The sequence below is a fragment of the Camelina sativa genome, chromosome 3 (genome assembly GCF_000633955.1).
Source record: "Camelina sativa cultivar DH55 chromosome 3, Cs, whole genome shotgun sequence".
Lineage (NCBI taxonomy): Eukaryota > Viridiplantae > Streptophyta > Magnoliopsida > Brassicales > Brassicaceae > Camelina > Camelina sativa.
In genome coordinates this window covers 15,738,449-15,758,393 of record NC_025687.1, presented here as the reverse complement: position 1 = coordinate 15,758,393, position 19,945 = coordinate 15,738,449, and the positions used below count along the sequence as shown (strand labels likewise).

The 19,945-nt window shown below is 36.3% G+C and overlaps 3 protein-coding genes and 1 long non-coding RNA gene across 5 annotated transcripts; 1 reads left to right on the top strand and 3 right to left on the bottom strand.

Annotated features, from left to right (window-relative positions):
* LOC109130579 (uncharacterized mitochondrial protein AtMg00810-like) lies at positions 1,825 to 2,691 on the top strand. Its single transcript, XM_019240275.1, has one exon. It carries the CDS (start codon positions 1,825 to 1,827, stop codon positions 2,689 to 2,691), a length of 867 nt encoding a protein of 288 aa, XP_019095820.1.
* LOC104777235 (DEAD-box ATP-dependent RNA helicase 5) lies at positions 12,808 to 15,794 on the bottom strand. Its single transcript, XM_010501446.2, has 13 exons — positions 15,224 to 15,794; positions 15,002 to 15,132; positions 14,811 to 14,918; positions 14,641 to 14,721; positions 14,396 to 14,474; positions 14,214 to 14,299; positions 14,079 to 14,135; positions 13,918 to 13,985; positions 13,764 to 13,832; positions 13,565 to 13,658; positions 13,330 to 13,494; positions 13,146 to 13,238; positions 12,808 to 13,037 (listed from the first exon to the last, which is right to left on the bottom strand). Exons 1-13 carry the CDS (start codon positions 15,729 to 15,731, stop codon positions 12,942 to 12,944), a joined length of 1,635 nt encoding a protein of 544 aa, XP_010499748.1. The 5' UTR covers positions 15,732 to 15,794; the 3' UTR covers positions 12,808 to 12,941.
* On the bottom strand, positions 15,979 to 18,070 carry LOC104777234 (F-box/LRR-repeat/kelch-repeat protein At1g09650-like). Of its 2 annotated transcripts, none has more exons than XM_010501443.2 (2): positions 17,664 to 18,070; positions 15,979 to 17,395 (listed from the first exon to the last, which is right to left on the bottom strand). In XM_010501443.2, the coding sequence occupies exon 2, from the start codon at positions 17,313 to 17,315 to the stop codon at positions 16,149 to 16,151; it is 1,167 nt and encodes a 388-aa protein (XP_010499745.1). In that variant the 5' UTR covers positions 17,316 to 17,395; positions 17,664 to 18,070; the 3' UTR covers positions 15,979 to 16,148. The 2 variants fall into 2 exon arrangements, with proteins under 2 accessions (XP_010499745.1, XP_010499746.1); XM_010501444.2 differs by having other exon boundaries at positions 17,784 to 18,069.
* Positions 18,402 to 19,479, bottom strand: LOC104777233. Its single transcript, XR_766233.2, has 2 exons — positions 19,045 to 19,479; positions 18,402 to 18,964 (listed from the first exon to the last, which is right to left on the bottom strand). It is a non-coding gene; the product is annotated as an uncharacterized LOC104777233 (long non-coding RNA).

Here is a 19,945-nt window from a genome sequence, read left to right as displayed (position 1 = left end):
AATACGAACTACCGGATGTGCTTTTTGTGCCCGACTTTAACTGCACCCTGATCTCTGTTGCTAAGCTTCTTAAGCATACTGGATGCATTGTTGTCTTTACTGCCACCTTATGTTTCTTGCAGGACCGTTTTACGAGGACTTTGATTGGTGCGGGTGAGGAATGTGAGGGGGTGTATTATTTTACGGGTGTTCTTGCTGCTCGTGTTCACAAAGTCGTCAAGGAGTCTTCTTCGGCAACCTTATGGCATCACAGACTCGGACATTCCTCTACCGGTGTTTTGCTTTCTCTACCAGAATTTTCTCTTTCTCGTTGTGATCTTGAAGTCCTCAAGAGTTGTGATACTTGTTTTCGTGCTAAACAAACACGTGACGTTTTTCCTACCAGTCTTAATAAAACTACATCTTGTTTTGAGCTTATTCATTGCGTTGTTTGGGGTCCTTACCGCACACCGTCTTCTTGTGGTTCCGTTTATTTTCTTACTATCGTTGATGACTTCTCACTGTCTGTTTGGACGTTTCTCATGGCTGACAAGTCCGATGTCTCGAGTTTACTTCGTAATTTTTGTACCATGAGTGAACGCCAATTTGGGAAACTTGTCAAAACAATCCGCACAGACAATGGAACTGAATTCACTTGTCTCACATCATTTTTTCAAGAGAAACACATTCTTCATCAGACTTCGTGTGTGGATACACCTCAACAGAATGGCCGTGTTGAGCGTAAACATCGGCACATCTTGAACGTTGCCCGTTCGTTGCTTTTTCAAGGTCACCTTCCTCGCAAATTTTGGGGAGAAAGTATTCTTACTGCCACTCACCTCATTAACCGCACACCTACACCGCTTCTTGATGGTAATTCTCCGTATGAAGTGTTATTTGGGAATCGACCTTCTTACTCCATGATACGTACCTTTGGTTTTCTCTGTTATGCACATTACCGGGCCCGCGACAAAGAAAAATTTGGTGAACGAAGTCGCCGTTGCATCTTTGTTGGTTATCCCTACGGCAAGAAAGGGTGGCGTCTTTATGACTTGGAGAACAACAATTTTTTTGTAAGTCTCGATGTTAATTTTCAAGAAACAGTTTTTTCCTTTGCTACACCGGATCATGTTCCCTCTGATCCTCTGCCACCATACTCTCCTCTTTCCTATGATGACGACTGGATTTTACCCATGGTCGGTACCTCTCCACCGCTGGTTACTCCTACTCCCGCTCCGGTTTTGTTGGTACCTGCTCCCTTTCCCGACTTGGTGGCGCCTGAATCTCGTTCTCCAGCTCCTCCTCCTCCACCTACTATGCCTACGTCGCTTGTGAACTTGCCTACGTCTCCTGGTTTACCGGAGTTACTAGGTAAAGGACATCGTATCAAGCGACCTTCTGTACTTCTCAAAGAATTTGTTGCTCATAGCGCAACCTCATCTTCTAATACTACACCCCCTAACGCTTCTTCTCCTGGTCACACTGATCCTAGCTCCTTCACAACGGTCTGTGGTAAGATTCTTGATGCTATTCCCATCACGAAGCCTCTCTTATCAAAGAATGGTGTGATGCCATGGGCTTTGAAATCAAGGCTCTCGAAGATAATCAGACTTGGGGATCACTACTTTACCGCCTGGAAAGAAAGCCATTGGCAGCAAGTGGGTGTATAAGCTCAAGTACAATTCTGATGGTACTCTTGAACGGTATAAAGCCCGTCTGGTTGTTCTTGGCAAACGCCAAGTTGAAGGGTCTGAATTTACTGATACATTTTCTCCCGTTGCCAAATTAACTACGTTGCATTTTCTCCTTGTTGTTGCCTCTGCCAAAAACTAGGAAGTGCATCAAATGGATGTTCATAGCGCTTTCCTTCACGGTGATTTGGAGGAAGAGGTTTATATGAAACTACCTCCTGGTTTCCATTCTGATGATCCTACGAAGGTCTGTCGTCTTCGCAAATCTCTCTACGGTCTTCTCCAGGCTCCGCGCTGTTGGTTTGAGAAACTTGCTACGGCTTTGCGCATGTTTGGGTTCAAGCAAAGCTATCCTGATTATTCTCTCTTCTCTTTCGTTCAAAATGGCATTGTTCTGCATGTTCTTGTTTACGTAGACGATTACATTGTGGCTGGTAATAACCTCGCTGAGATTGAACGGTTCAAAGCATACATGAGTAAATGCTTTCATATGAAAGATCTTGGTAAGCTTAAGTATTTATTGGGTATCGAAGTCTCGCGTGGACCTGACGGTACTTTCCTCTCCCAACGTAAGTATGCTCACGATATTATTACTGAAGCTAGTCTTCGTGGGGCTAAGACATTTGCTACTCCAGTTGAACCTAATCACAAGCTCGCTTCTGCTAAAGGTCTTGTTCTTAAGCGACCAGAGGAGTATCGTCGTCTGGTTGGTCGTCTTATATACCTCAGTATCACTCGTCCGAAACTCAATTATATTGTTCACATTCTATCGCAGTTCATGCAGACACCTCTTCTTCCTCATTGGGAAGCTGCCATTCGCGTGGTTCGTTATCTTAAGGGTTGTCCTGCGCAGGGCATTTTGCTTCGTTCGGATAGTGCTGACTCTTTAATCGCCTATTGTGACTCTGACTGGAATGCATGTCCTCTTACTCGTCGATCCCTTAGTGCTTATGTGGTTTTTCTCGGTTCATCTCCGATCTCTTGGAAGACCAAGAAACAACACACCGTCTCTAACTATTAGGCTGAGACGGAGTACCGTGCCATGGCCTATACTCTCCGTGAAATAAAGTGGTTACGTCAACTACTTGATACTCTTGGGATACATTCTTCTCAACCTATTCAACTATATTGTGATAGTCAAGCCGCGATACACATTGCGAAGAACCCTGTTTTTCATGAACGTACGAAGTACATTGAGTCCGACTATCATCAAGTTCGTGATGCCGTTCAAGATCGCCTCATTACTACTGAGCACATTTCTACCAAAGAACAGGTTGCTGACATTCTCACAAAGGCTCTGCCACGTCCTGCTTTCGATAAGCTTTTGTCCAAGTTTGGCGTTCGTTATCACCCACCGCCAACTTGAGGGGGGGTAATGGGCCTCCGATATACATATCGTATATTCATTTATATATTGTATAGATTTAGTCTTACCATATACAAGGGAAAACCCTAAACGATTCTATGTATAAATACTACTCTTAGGAGAATGAATAACACAACACTTTTACCCAATATTTCACAAGTTAAATAAAATCACTTGACTATTTCCCATACACATATTTATAAAGTCAAGTGATGTTCTAACAGGAGAACGAGGGTGAAAACGATTGTTTAACGTATGAATGTTGGGTACAAACCAACATCCCACATCGAAAGATTATAAAAGAAGTTTCTAATATATAAGTCAAGTCCAAACCTACTTAAGTATGAGGCCATTTGGGAAGGAGCCAAATAACAAATCTGTGCGGGCTTTGCCATCTCAGCCTAAAGCGGACAATATCATACTAATGGGGACTTGACTTGGGCTTAGAGCTCTTAGGTTATTGATTCTAAAAGTTCCTAAAACATCAGGAAGATCATACGAACATATAGCCATCGTAACCAAGCCATGGGAGACGATAATACTGTTCGACCAAAGGACCTGTCACCACCATTGATTCAATGTCCCATGCTAACCGATTCAAACTACACGGTGTGGACCATGAAGATGAAGATCTTGTTAAGGAATTACATTGTCTGGGATACAATCGAACCAGGATCAGCAGATACAGACAAAAACCTCCTTGCCATGGGTTTATTGTTTCAAGCTATTCCATAGAATCTTATCTTGCAAGTAGGCGAACATGACTCTTCCAAAGGAATTTGGGAAGCAATTAAATCAAGGAACATGGAAGTTGATCGTGTGAAGGAAGCAAGGCTCCAAACTTTGATGTCTAACTTTGAGAAGTTGAAGATGACAGAATCAGACACAGTAGATAACTTTGCGGGAAAGTTATCAGATTGCATCTAAATCTGCTGCACTTGGACAAACTATTGAGGAATCCAAGCTAGTGAAAAAGTTCCTCAACAGTTTACCAAGACACAAGTTTATCCAAATCATAGCATCTCTCGAGCAAGTATTGGATCTCAATACTACAGGATATCAAGACATTGTTGGAAGACTAAAAGCTTATGAAGAAAGAATTCTCGGTGAAAACAGCGGAGAAACACAAGGAAAGCTTTTATACGCTAACTCTTATCAACAAGATCTTGGAGCTCAACAAGGCGGAGGACGTGGAGGCAGAGGACGTGGTAGAGGACGCTTTAACTCACAAGATCAAACACAAGATAAGGAGAAGAAGGATGTCTCGAAGATTATATGTTTTCCTCGTGATAAGGCTGGCCACAACGCCTCTAATTGTCCCGAGAGAGTTCAAAGAACACAAGAATCGCATAAAGTAGACGAAGAAGATGTTGAATCATCACTCTACATGCACGAGGTGGTGTTCTTGAACGAAGAAAAACTATACCAAAGGTTTAGGAAAACAAAACAGGGGAAGAAGGACTTTGGTACTTAGACAATGGAGCAAGCAACCACATGACATGAATCAAGTCTTATTTCTCAGAACTAAATGAGAAAATAAAGGGCAAAGTGAAATTCGGAGATGGGTCATATGTCAAGATAGAAGGAAAAGGTTATATTCTTTCTCAAGGAAAAACAGGTGCATCATCCTGAGTCTAGGACAAGCTACAGAAGTCGGATGTGATGTGAGGATGAGACAAAACTTCTTAACAGTGCATGATCCAAACGGGAGATTGTTAGTACGATTCACTCGTTCACCAAACAGGCTGTACAAGATTAATCTAAAGATTGGTACGCCATTGTGCTTAAACTCAAGACTTCAAGACGATACATGGAAGTGGCATGCAAGACTCGGACATATAAGTTTTAAAACAGTTAAAACTATGTCACAACAAGAGATGGTTCAAGGGCTGCCTAAAATCAATGATGAGACTCGGATATGTGAATCATGCTTAGTGGGAAAACAAGTTCGTTAAAGTTTTCCATAGAAAACCATGTTTCGAGATTCCAAGCCACTAGAACTGCTACATGCTGACCTCTGTGGTCCAATTACACCACCAACCCTCGCTCACAACCGGTATGTATTTGTTATAATCGATGATTTATCAAGATACATGTGGTCATTCTTGATAAAGGAGAAGAGTGATGCTTTTAGCATGTTCAAGGCATTTAAAAACCTAATGGAGAAGGATCTAGGTATGCAAATCATGACACTCAGGACTGACAGAGGAGGGTAGTTCACCTCAAAGGAATTTCATGATTTTTGTGAAGTAAGTGGAATTAAGAGGCACCTAACGGCACCATACACGCCACAACAAAACGGCGTTGTAGAACGAAGGAATCCGACACTAATGGACGATGGGAGAAGCACCATGGGTCACATGTTCTGTTTTGGTTCCACACCTATGAGTTGGTGTTCACAAAACAGGGGACGGTTTCTTTTTCGTCATGTGAAGCAGAGTACATGGCTGCGACGGAGGCTGCTAAACAAGCCATTTGGCTTCAAGACATTTTAAGCGAGATCACCGGGAAGGAGTTGGATCAGATCATCATCTGGATTGACAACGAGTCTGCAATACAGCTTTCAAAGAGTCCTGTATTTCATGGTCGAACCAAACACATACAAAAGCGATACCATTTTATACAAGAATGTGTGGAGAGAGAGCATGTGCGAGGAGAAGATCAAGAAGCGGATATTCTGACTAAAGCATTGGCGAAGATCAAGTTTTGTGAAATGAGAAGCTTGATAGGAGTAGAAGACATGTCAAAGACCAAGGTGAAGCTTAAGGGGGTAAATGTTGGATAAGCTTCAACATACCTTGAAGTCTTAGAGATCCTTATCAAGTTAGGATTAGGATAAGAGATAGACTTAATAGAAACTAGGAGTTATCTAGTTCTAAGTTCTAATGTGAATAGGATTAGCAAAGGTGTGCTAACTCTATAAATACAATTGTTGAGCTGTGATAATTGTAAGAGAGAACATTGAGAGCTTAAGAGTGTTTAGTTTTGAGAGAGATGTTTTCTAAACATCAATAAAGAGAGTAATTCTTTATAAGCTAAGTTGTGTTCTGAATTCTATATTTGCTATATTGTTGGGCTTTCTAAGCCCAAGTCAAGTCCTTATTAGTATGATATTGTCCGCTTTGGGCCGAGATGGCAAAGCCCGCACAGATTTTTATTGGGCTCTTTCCCAAAAGGCCTCATACTAAGTAGGTTTGGACTTGATTTATATATTAGAAATTTATTTTCTAATCTTCCGATGTGGGACGTTGGTTTGTACCCAACAATACTCCCCCTCAAACCAAGGACCACGAACCTTAGGTCTCCCCTTCAGCGAAATCTTGTCACCATTAACTCGGTGCTTCCTTATTCGCAAGGTATCCTTATTATCGTGTCACATTGAGGGACTTCTCCCACACTAATCATTAAACCCATACCCACTTCTTAGGTCCATTTATTTCAACCTAGGCTCTGATACCAAATATAGAATTCATAACACAACTTAGCTTATAAAGAATTAGTCTTTTTATTGATGTTTAGAAAATATCTCTCTCAAAACTAAACACTTTTAAACTCTCAATGTTCTCTCTTACAATTGTCATAGCTCAACAATTGTATTTAAACATTTAGGTAGATGAAATGAAATGAAATGATGATTAGATGCGTTAAACATTTAGGTAGATTATTTGTTTTTTTGAATTTAATGTTAAATTATATTCAAAAGAAAAAATACTTTGTTACGAATAAAATTAAGAGAAACTTAGACTTAAAAAACCCTGAACTTTGAACGTAAAGTCGTTTCTAAAGAAACTAAATACGTGACTGTAACCAGAGCTGAAAAGCTGTTTAAAACTGGTGATCCCCATTCTCCCAATTGCAAGGAGCTGATCTGGAACCTGTCTGTCCACCCAGCCAATTAAATGTATAATTACATCATTTAAATATTTTATATGTAAGCATTCTATTACAATAATGAAAGACTTAAATGTTAGCTGTAAATCCATCTTAGATAATACCACTATTGTACTACCTCTGCCGACCAAAAAAAAAAAAAAGATAAGATAATACTACCCACCCTCACGTTTAGTGTCGAGTGATCTGAGGCGTTGAGATCACAAATGAGAAATCTATTTAAGAAGAAGAAGGGTTTTCTTCATTATTTCTCACATCAAAATCTTTTGAAATATTTATCTATACAAATAATAATATGCCTCCTTATCTAAAACAAGCTCATAATAATTCTACGAAGCCTGTGAAGATATGCGCGACTATGAAGGATGGGTATTATATTTCTTGCGGAGAAACTATATATATTGATGAATATATCGGTGTGTCTGATGAATATTCTGAGATTAATATACGGGATCCAGAAAACGAAATTAAAGGATATCGGCTGAAGTACACGCCGCAGATTCTTTCTCTTAATGATACTCTTGGCAATATTACTGGCGTAGCAGATTCTGAAATTTGTACTCTGTACGATAAAACAGATATTGATATAAATATAAATATAAATTCAATCGAGATAAGTGCTCATAATCCTTATTTAGGGATTTTTCAATCTGATAAATCTATAATATATTATGATCAAATTACTGCTACAATAAAAGAAGGAGGAGGTCTTACACTTCAAGGATTTAAGACTCAAGGTGAAAGATGAAGCCCATCAGCGGAGATGAGAGGGCCAACTCGCTGATGACAGATGGCGCAGTCCAAAATACCAACAAGACTGTTTATTTAAGTCATATATGACTAAGTTGTTGTTTTTTCCTTTTATTTCTGTTTTCTTTTCCAAATAATACAGTGGCTATCTTCCATTCCTATCTCTGAGGACAAAACCCACCTTTCCTTTTCATCTTTGTGCTTCCAAGTGTGTAGGAGTTGAGACTCCATGAAATAATTAAAATAGTGAATAATTAAAGACTTGTTTTGTTTGCCTAGATTTTTAATTGTGTTTGTTTAAGGTAGATGTCATTTGAAAAGCAAATAAAAGAAACTTTGTTTGCTAACAAATTAAGTTTTCAATAATTAATTTTGACAAGAGAGGCAAAATTGAATGAAAGAAACATAAATATTTTAAACTAGGTTTTTTGTTTATAGAAAAAAAAATTGGAGATTTTGCCATTATCCCTTTCATTTCTGTTTTTTTTTTTTGTTTTTGTTGTTGTTGGCTTGTTGACAATAATAGAACATCCATATTTTAAACGGAATATGCTAACATAAACTTTAAATGGCATAGTAGACATAACGTGTCCCGTCTCTCGACTTTACTGTGTTTAAATGGCATAGTAGACATAAGTTAACCATTTTTATCATACAATCAATGAAAACCTGGGCTTGAAAAGACATTTTGAAAGTTGAGAATAAAAGATTTAAACATCTACAATTTGAAAATTGAGTTTTTAAAAACAATTTTCCCAATTAGGAAACACATGTGGCTAATAGCTAAAACTCCTGCAAACTTGGAAGCACAAAGAACAAAAACAAAAAAAAAGTAAATGTGGGTTTTTCCTTAAAGAAAATATCATAAATCCAAAAAAAAAAAAAAAGACAGAGAGGGTAATTAGAAAAGCAATTCCGCGTTATCCTGCCAAAAGAAAATTTTGAATTCCTAATGTAATTTTCTAATGTATTTTACCAAAATGAGACGTTCCTTGCCTGAAAATATGTTTTCCTCATAAATATGTGATTACGCGTTTTTTTGCCAAAATGTGATCACAGTAAAATCTCTATACATTAATAATTTTTAAAGCATAATATTATACTAAATTCAAGTGATATTAATGTATCTGTATAAATAATACATATATTATTTTATAGTATAAATAATAAAAGTACTTTAATTGTTTAAATTCTTAAAAGTATAAATTTAGACAATTTAAAAAAATAAGATTAGTATTTTGGATGTTTTAGAATTTTATAGTTAATACTTCTACGAACTTATATAATTTAGGAGCATACTAATGTGAAAAGTGAACCTAAATGTATAATTAAACTAGATTTTAAATTTATGGTGTATGTTTTGTTAGTTTGAGAAGTCTTTTTTTAATAGAAATGTATTATATTATTGGGGTTTTTTACGGGTTAATTTGAATACTAATTTAAAATTTTCCCATTTTCTAGATTATTAGTTTATGGTAATAATTTTCTGGTGTAGAAAATATAATTATAATTAAATTTAGTAGATCGTAAGTAAAATCTAAATAATATTATTTTAGTAGATTTACCATATTTAAGTTTTTGTTTTTTTTTTTGCAATTTTCTAAGGACTAAGATTGTATTTAAAATTTTACATAACCATAACCAGAACCCAAAATGTACTTCGAAAATGTTAATATAGATATATTTAAGCAAACGGAAAAAAAAGTTTTCACACAAAAATAATAAGAAGAAAAGACATAAAAAGGTAATACAAATGCAAAAATATAATATTTAGAAAATACCTTTAAATAACACTAAAATAAGTTTTATGGACAATTATAACACATACTCCATAAAATTCTAAAATAATTCAATTTAATACATTACAATATTTTAAATTAGTTTTTAGAATTTTTTTTAGGTTTAGTTTCCATTTTTACATTTAAGGTATAATTTTCAAGGGGTATGGTTTAGTATTTTGAATTCACGATTTAATTTTAAAGGATTAACTTTAAAATATAATGCTATTTTGAGAATTTTAGAGAAGTTATGCTAAATTTGAAAAAAAAAACTTATAGCACTAAAAATTGTTTTGTTTCCAAATCTAGCACAACATCTCTAGAATTCCAAAAATATCACTAAATATCAAAATAATTCTTCAAAATTAAATCTTAAATTCAAAATACTAAACTTGATGCACACGTCGATCTTACCACCCAAACCGTTGAACCAAATCCTGTACCACATCCTGTAATAGAAATACTAGCAATTTGTATGACGCGATCAAAGGCTAAACACCTAAGGAATATATTTAACTTAGCCGTGAAAGATATTGTAACCTCTGTAGTGCTGAAAGACGTCAACTGGTTTGTACCACCTTCATGCCACCACAATGGATATGATCACATTGCCGAGGAAGAGCTTGCTGAAGCCTTCACCAAATGAGTCTTGATCAAACTAGTTGCCAAGGTATAAAACCTCTTTTGGCAGGTCAAGGAACCCATAGAAGCCAAGAGAAGACATTATATTTGCAAGAGCCGTGCGATACAAGCTTCACCTCCTGGAGCGATCAAGACAGTGAAGATCAAGACCAAAACATAGAGGACATGGACGAGCATCAAGAGCTGATCAAGATACTATAGAGGAAATCCAGGAAGACCCCTACTTCAAGAAACAAGCCAACAAACAAGTACAAGACAAGAATCATGAAAGTAGTTCATCGACTAGTACAAAAAGTGATTCAGAAAACATCTATTGGGTCTAGATCGCATTCAGGTAAGTTCTATTCAATATTTTCGATCTTTGTAGCTAGATGTGCTCATCACGAGAGTTTAAGTCTCATTACTCTTTTCTTTATTTAGTTTATTTTTACTTCAAAAAAAATGGTTTTATGCTTGATTTCATTTGTTTTCTTTGTTGCGTTATTTTGCATTTAATTTCGGCCTTAGGGCTAGTGGAAATTATAAAAATATACAGAATTTGTTTTCTTAATTTGTTTTATTTTTTAATTCAATTTTGATTTATTTTTTAAATAAAGTATTAGATAAAACATTCTGATTGGTTGAGAGGAGAAAAGGTAAATACAAAGGCTATCAGGAAAAGAATACTTTGTATGTATAAAAACTTGTGTTATGAGATTGAATAAAGCAACCTTTTACACAATATTTCAACTACTAACAATACATTGTTCCCATCTTCGTAATAATCTGTAAGTTCAATTTTAAGAAGAAAAAAAAATGTAAGCCGGATCATTCTTCTAAAGAATTAATTAATTTGTGGGTTGGATCATTTAATATAGTATTTATTCGTAAGTTAGATAATTCTATATAGAATATTATTCGAGTCATTCTTATAAGTTAAAAGAATAATTTGTGAGTTGGTTCTTTCGGTATAGAATATTACATTTGTAAGTTATATCATTCTTAATAAACATCATTTGTAAGTTGGGTTATTTTTATTAAATTTTGTTAGGTTATGAGCCACCACGTAAATGCGTCTTAGATAATACTACCTCCGCGTTCAGATGTCCCTAGATTTTATCCGTTGGATTAGGAGTGTCGAATGATATGAGCCGTTAAGATCAAAATGAGACATCTATTGAAGAAGCTCATAATGGTTTCCTTCATTATTTCTCACACCAAAATATTTTGAAATATTTCTTCTATATATAGTATATAATATGCCTCCTTATCTAAAACAAGCACATAATGGTTCTAGGAAGCATGTACACATATACATGACGCCTGGTGGTGAGGGGTATTCTCTTGCTGATTCAGAAACTAAGGTTATTAATGATTATATCAGTAGTACTGATGAAGCAGATAAAGGATATCGGCTGAAGTACACCAATCTTAATCAAACTATTTATCTTAATGATATAGTTGGCAAGGGCTGTGTTGCAGATTCTGAAATTCGTACATATTGGGATAAGATATATATTTATAAAATTGGTTTGCTTACAAAAGTTTTAAACAATTTCAACAAGAGACGCTAAATTGAGTGAAAGAAACACATAAAAATAGTTGGAGATTTTGCTTTGGCTAGCTGCCTAGCTCTAAAGTTTAGTAGTACTGTATACAGTTTTGAGTTCAGCTCATATTTCCAACTTTGTTGCTTCACGTTTCAGTATTTTAAAAACAATGTGCATGGATGCATATTACTGTTGTTTCATGTATATTTCCAACAATGCGCATGGATGTATATTTTTCCGGATGATCAGTCTGTGAAGTTTGAATAACTTGTTTAAGTTACTACTACACAACTATGTACTAACTGTCAAATCAAAAACCACACGGAATTTGAAAACCGGTCTTTGAACTACGTTGCATTCAGATTTTGGATGTGTCTATTTAATTTTGTTCAAAAACGTGATTTAAAACCAAAGTCAACGACTTACTGTTGGTTACCATTAGTCGTCCTGTAACAGGACAAAAACAAGTTACCCTCTCTATCTTATCCTTATTTTTTCAATAATTTTGTCCCGGTTATACTTTATGCCAGCTGTGGTCCTGCGCGACCCACCTGTTTATGTACGAGTCTTGTCTCATTTGGAGAACATTCAATCAATCATCATCATTTTCCTCTTACTCTCTCTCTCTTATCTCAACATCTGAACCCCCAATCATTTAAATCATCCGTGAATCACAGTCCCTTCAAGGTGATATTCTCTTCTTAAAATCATCTTTTGGGTTGTGATTTACCTGCTTTCGAACTCGCGGTGAGTTTCTGAGTGGAACTATCTATCCATCGTACTAAAACGTTTACACGTCCATTACCCCGTTATAATGTATATAAGGAATACCCTACCCGAAAGAGAAACCTAAATCTTATAGTTACAGATAAACCACACTTATATAAATGAATGCAACTAAAAATTTGTAAATATACCACTCGGGAAGATGATGGTTTTTAACTGATTCTAAAAAGATGCTTTTTCATGGATGTTGAGACAATACAGTTCCTGAAACTTCGAACACATTATGATAACATGCGAACCAGAACATGCATCAAAAACTCTTTCGTGGCAAGATCGTAAACAACAGCATTTTAAACTATATTGCAAAAGCTTAGTAAATTTATAATTAAGAAGATTTTTTAAGTGAATGATCCATTTAATGTTTCTAGGAAAAATATTATTTTCGTTTTGTCAAAAGGAAAAGAATATAACTAATAACGCATACAAAATAGAACGGAAATGTTGGGACAAAATTTATATGTTATACGGGTCAAACCCACACATAAACGAAAATCATAGGCAGGTTTTGATAATCATAAATAAATTGAACTTAGTCTTCATCATCAGAATTATCGAATGTGATCTTCTTGGCTTTTGGAGCATCAGCTGCTATTTCTCTGAAATGAGCTCCATACAATTTTGATTCCTGCAATTTTTCAATCAAACAAAACACACAGATCAATCACTCCATATGATGATGAAGAAGAAGCATTTTGTGAGGAGAGAATCAAGAATGTGATGGAAGAAACCAAACCTTTTTCTTTACATGAGTGCCAAACTTCAAAAGATCAGCTGGCACGACTTGTCCTGCTTCCCTGAGAACATTCACAAGTTCTCCGGCAAGACCCTGTAACAAAGAGACAATCATATTTGAGTGATCTCTCTCCATTCTCAACTAAAAGCCTAAAGAATCTAAAAAAGAGTGTTTTCAAAATTACCTTGTTCAAATGCGTGAAGAACGTGTGTGCAACGCCCTTTTTACCCGCTCTTCCTGTCCTCCCGATTCTGTGTACATAATCCTCTGTTGTTAATGGGAAACTGTAGTTTATCACAACTTCCACGTCGGGGATATCGAGTCCTCTTGCTGCTACATCAGTAGCCACCTGCAATTTATAAAAACAGTGTCAATGCTCTGTTTCAGAACCAGCCAAGGTATTTTTAATGAGTACATACCAGCAACGGGCAGGATCCTTCTTTGAACAATGATAAAGACCTGGTACGTTCGGTCTGTGCTTTGTTTCCGTGTATAGATACAGCTTTCCAACCTCTAAATAGTTGTGTAAATATTAGACTCATTGCAGTTCATGAGCAAAAATATCAATGATCTTTTTCTCTTTTGTTGAGGGAATTAGTTTGGGTTAAAATATCAAACCTTTGTTGAAGAAAACGCTCGAGACGTTCAGCTTCCACCTTGTATAATGCAAATACCAAAACCCTATTCCTGTAAATAACAAAATGCTTGGTGTTAGTATTGTGAAGAAGGAAAGATCTGCGAAGGGGTTGGACAAATTGAGTAGCAGATTTACTTTTGAGATTTATGGTATTTGTCTAGTAAAGCAAGGAGACGCTGATCACGAGCATGCTCATCCAAGACCTGCATTTGTAACCAAACCAAAGACCTGTTGTTAAGAGTATCAAACAAAGGACAAAAGACTACTTCCTCCAGGGATGATCCAAGAGAACATACCTCAATGATTTGCATAACGTCGTGGTTGGCAGCTAAGTCTTCGGAACCAATGACTACCTGAACGAAATTTCGAAAGATCGTCGGCAAAATGAAGCAATATGCAGGTGATGGAGAGATAAGTTGAGGGAAACATACCTTGACTGGGTTTGGATCCATGAATTCCTGAGCCAATTTGTGAACATCCAAAGGCCAAGTTGCACTGAACATAACCATCTGGCGAACTGTAAGACAGATAAGAAAGAAGAACTTAAATTTTGGAACAGGAATCAAATTCGGTTTCTCACAAGAATGGTAAGTGACATGTGACAACCACTTGCCTTTATTTGTCTTGCTTAATATAAACCGGACAGGTTCCTCGAAACCCATATCAAGCATTCGATCTGCTTCATCCAATACCTGACATGTAGGAAGTTCTGTTACCATCTTATAACTCAAAAATTGGATTCAGGTCTTGCTCATTATAACTTCTGTTACCATCTAATAATTTAACAAAGCGATGCAACGACTATGAACCTAAGAGGCTAAGTCAAATTATTTTAGTAAAAGATGATCTGTTACTTACCACAAAGGAAACATCTGAAAGACGAAGCTCATTAGACTCAATCAAGTCTCTCAAACGACCAGGCGTACCAATGACAATATCCTAACAGATAAAATCAAGAAAAACATTACTCGACTGATCCAGAAGCATAAGTGAATGTCCTGATTAAAGGACATAATAAGAAATCTTACAACTCCAGATCGAATTGCATTTATTTGAGGCCTTTTAGAGTCTCCCCCATACACACAAATCGATTTCAAACCACAAGGTTTTCCAGCTTCTTTCAAAACATCAGAAATCTGCCAAAACAAACACATAAACTAAGCACAAGTTTCCTTTCACCTCTTATAACTAAAATGATCAAACAAGTCCATATACATACCTGAACAGCTAACTCTCTTGTCGGCGAGAGAACAAGACAAGTAGGATTAACATTCTTTGATCCTTTACCAATCTTCTTATTCTTATTCAACATATGCATAATCGCAGGAATCCCAAACGCCAATGTCTTACCTAAATTTGACAACAACAAAAAAAACTCAAAGTTCCAATTTTTACAAACCAAAGTTCAAAACTTTTCACACTAACACAAACCATTACTAACCTGACCCAGTTTTTGCAATCCCTATGAGATCACGACCATCCAACAAAAACGGCCAAGTATGTGACTGAATCGGAGATGGCTTCTGGAACGTCTTACAGCAATTTAAAACATTCTCCGGCAAATTCGATTCAGCAAATGTCTTCAAAGCTGTGTACTTTGCTTCTTCCACTCCTTTCCCAGTCACAGCAACCTTCTGTTGTTCAATCTCTCCATTGTTCGAATCCTCATCCTCCAGCTTCTTCTCAGGGACATCTCCGGCGACTTCCTTCTTCTTGTTGTTCTTCTCAATCTCTTTCTCCTCTCTCTTACGCTTCTTCTTCTTCTCTTTGTTACTCAACTCTTTCTCCTCTGCACCATTCGTGACCTCTTGAGGCACTTCGACTTCACAATCATCTTCCTTTGCTTGTTTGTTCTTCTTGCTCTTCTTCTTCTTCTTCTTGTTTATCATCGGACTCTCGACGGATAAGGGTTCGCCGGAGACGGGAAGCTCTTGCTTTTGTCCAGCCATTTCTTTGTTTACGGGAGAGAACAGAGAGAGGAGTTGTTGAAAACGGCTGAACGAGAGAGTCGTTTGTTCAATTTAGGTTTTTCTTAGGGTTTTAAAGCATCGTTGAAAATATATTTTCAATAATTGCAATTTTGTCTCAATATTTAAAATATTTACGTAAAAATGGTCTACACTCATGTTTTCTAAAAAATAAAACCAGAATTTAATTTTAGACAGACAGGTAAAGGAAGAAAAGTGAAAAATGTCGTTGATAAAGAGAGAAATTAAAGGGAAAGTTACAACAACAATAAAGTTAAACGCCCTCATGCTTATACAATGATGACTCATGAGGAAGAGTATAGTAAAATTACAACATTCGCTAAATATACAAAGAGAAATTAAATGAAAGGGAAAGTTACAACTTACAAGAATAAAGTACTAAATAGAGATTAAACTCTGGACATAAGAAAGAGGAAGTCCGATAGATTTGGCAGAGAGAAGTAAATCATAAGATTTGGTAGCGGGATCATGCAAGACGAGATGTTGCTTGTGCTCATTATACTCACGATCATATAACAAAAACTTATTAGTTGTGGGGGAGAGAGAGAGTGCAGAGAGAGCCAATGTGTGCGTGCTCCCAAACCAAAAAGAAGTTGTGTTGAGATCAATGATATAGAGCTTCACCCATGTCTTGTCGTTGTTGTTGTTGTTGTTGTTGTTTCTTGGATCAAAGGACCAAATAAGTCGGAGGAGGTCCGTCTTCAGAGACACGCACAAACGGTTACTGAGGCTGCACAAGGCGATGTCTTCGGGATGGACACGGCCAGGAAAGGGAAGAGGAGCATTAGAGATGAGTTGAAAAGCCTCGGAGTGAAGATGGAAAGATAAGACCTTAGTTTCGTCTTGACCCTCGGTGAACCAGTGGAGTGACCCGTCAAAATACAAGGGTTCGCGGCAAGGGATGATGCGATGCGGGGAAGCAGGGACAACGTACCTCCAGGAGTTGGCGGAGAAATCGAAAACTTCACAAGTAGTAACGTTGTCTAGGCCCAGTTCACAAGAATTGTATAAGAAAACAGGCTTGTACGCGTCCCTGAGACTATCTTTACCGAATCCAAGCAAAGGGAAACGGTACGCAAGCTCAAAGAAGTTTTCTTGCAAGCCATGAATGAGCTGTTGAAGCCTTGAGGGAGGAAAACAGCGACTCCATCCAGTGGTGGGATTGGCGACAAGACCCGAGTCGTAGAAACTGTAGACGCAGACAAGGCCGTCACAACTGGTCTGGGAAACAAAGGTGCAGTTCTCACTCTCGGTAGGGGAGATCTTGACCGCAGTAACTTGAGCCTCGTCCGAGACTACTGGTTGTATGTTTGGTGGAGCAGCAACATCACAAGACAGGTAAACCAAGAGGACTTGGGGATCATCTCCCCCACAGATCAACTGCCTTTTCTGGAAATACCTCGATTCGATTGTGGATTCCCATCTCCTCGATACACTTTTGAACCTGCCCAGCGATTTCGCCGGAAGTCTCTCCAGGATACGCTCTACTATATCGTGGTGGAGCTGTTCCATACTTGAGCAGGAGCAATGTTTTATGTTTCTCATTCTCTTTCCGACTTATATCACCACCACTTGGTGAAGCCAACAACTAGTTCTTCTTCTTGTATATAATATATAGAGTTGAGCTATGTATCGGACAAAGGAAAGAACAAAAAAAAAAAAACGGAAACTTCTGAATGAGAGATAAGGAAATAACAAAAACAAAATGTAAAAACTTCGGAATCAGATTTGGAAACTATATGAAATTATAAATAGTTTAGTTTAGTTTCCCATTGAATCCTGAATCAATTAGTATTTATTCAAGGGTGGTGCATGTGGACCATATGAAATTATAAATAGTTTAGTTTATATATTAATTCTTAAAGTTAAAGTGGCATAATGGTAGAAATGTACCATATTAAAAATGAGGTCACGGGTTCAACATTCTCTAAGTTTGACTAGATCCGCCACTGGAAATAAAGACCAGATCACAGCGAGTTCACACCAAAAAAAAATATCACAGCGAGCAAGTACCTCAAGCCACGGATCTTCTCCGTTGTCTTATTAAAGCTTCATTCATCCAATTCTCTCTCTCGTAAAAGTGCACCCTTTCATTAAGTAAGCGGTTCTTCTTGAAGGCGGTGGAGACAGAGAGACAGAACACACACAGATCTCCTCCTCGTACCCGTCGTAAATCAGTTTCAACCCCTCTCTCTCTCTCTCTCTAATTTTTTTTTTGTTTTTTGGGCTTTTCTTTTAAGTTTGGGCCTAACTAAACAAACCCAGGTTTAAAAAAAAAAAGATTTTTCCGTATTCGGTCATTTAATTTGGAAACTATAGATTCTTTTACTTCTTTACAGAAAAAAATTGGGAACATATCTCAGCTAAAATATAATTAACAACTAGCATTAAGCCCGTACTTCGTACGGGGCAAAATTTGTCAAATAATATTATATTAAGAAAATGAAAATGAAGATAATTAATCATGTAATTTACAATAGGCTTACATAACGAAATATAAGAAATCCCAACTGAAACTTACATGAGTTGTAGATGATATTTGCAAAACAAAATATAATCACTAAAATAAGAAAAAAAGTGGTGACAGAATTATAGACAAAGAATGATGCTGCAATTGTGAATTGAAATAAATTTACAGAAAATCTCATATTATTTATTTCATTTTACATATTACATTCACTCAAAAGGGTATTATACACCAAGTAAAACAAAAGCTCAGGCCCTTGTGACTCGAATTCTGATAATTAAACACGAACAACTCTCAAGAAAACAAATCACATAGTAAAAAACATTAACAATCAATATGAGAGTGCAAATAGATCTAAATACAACAATGAAATGAAATAGTAACAGAATTTGAATGAAGAAGGACAAAGAAACTATCACAGATCAATTCACCGACGGAGAAACAGTGAAACAAATATAAAATTTACTAATTTTAAACCAATCCTTCTGTCGTTTTATCATGGAGACACTAATCTATTTAAGAGTAAAGTCAAATGTAGAGTAGCAGAAAAATATATCTTTGCATCCACAAGAATTGCTTCAATACCGAGAACAACACCAGGTTTATTTTTTAGATAGAAAATTCCATGTCCTTGATTATTAGAGCTGTGATCTTCCATTATTTTTTCAAAGAATTTAGATTTAAGAGAGGAGTATGGCATTAGAGAGCAGGCATCTTCAACATGAAACTACAAAAAAAAAAGAAAAACAGAATTAATATGAACTCAAGAGAAAAGTAATGGATATGAACAAAAGTTAAAGGATTTACCTCCTTGAAAATTATAGCTTTAAAGGGCTTTGGATTTATGAATTTGAAAGAGGTTTTCGTTGTTGATTGAACAGAGGATATGGATCTGGTGGTGAATTGGAAAATAAAAGAGGTTTTGTGGTGGGTTTTTTTTTGTGTTTAGAGAAAGTTCAAGAGGATTTATATAGAAGATGGGATTTGATGTTAACCACCATGAACGTGGACTGTTAGTGGGAGTGAAATTAGAATTAGGAATGATTTTCTTAAGCAGTTGTGTTTGACGTGTAACAGAGGAAGATGAAAAGCTTGAACAACACAAACAAAAAAGTGGAGATAAACGTGTTTTGATGCTTTTGCTTACGGTTATATTTGTTAAATGAGTTTTTTTGTGGGCTAGATTCAAATATATTCTCCTTTATCCAGATGCAAAACCATTTCTTCCACGGTAAGTTTTTTTTATAGAGGATTTTTATATACCACGATCGTTTGCTTTTTTTGTTATTTGGAATTTTTTTTTAATTTAAATAGTAAAAAAATCTGATGTGGCTAATTCTGATTGAACAGGTGACTTGTGCTTTATAGGATAAAGGATTTTAAGAAAATTTTATTATATAAAGTATATATATATATATATATATATATGTTAAGCATAATAGTTAAGTCACATAAAAAATTAAATTTGTTATCAAGTAATTCTAAATAGCATCAATTGTTTTTCAAGCAAACCGAAACCAACACTCAGAATACATCTCTTCACTTATCGTGATCGTAAGCATGCAAATAATTCGTAAAGAAACTTAAAAAAATGGTCTGAATAACACTGCATAGAAGCGGACAAAATAATATGTAGAACGATGGTCTGAAAACACTTTATTAGGTTAATGATGTACTATATATATATGAAGTATACATGAGACAATAC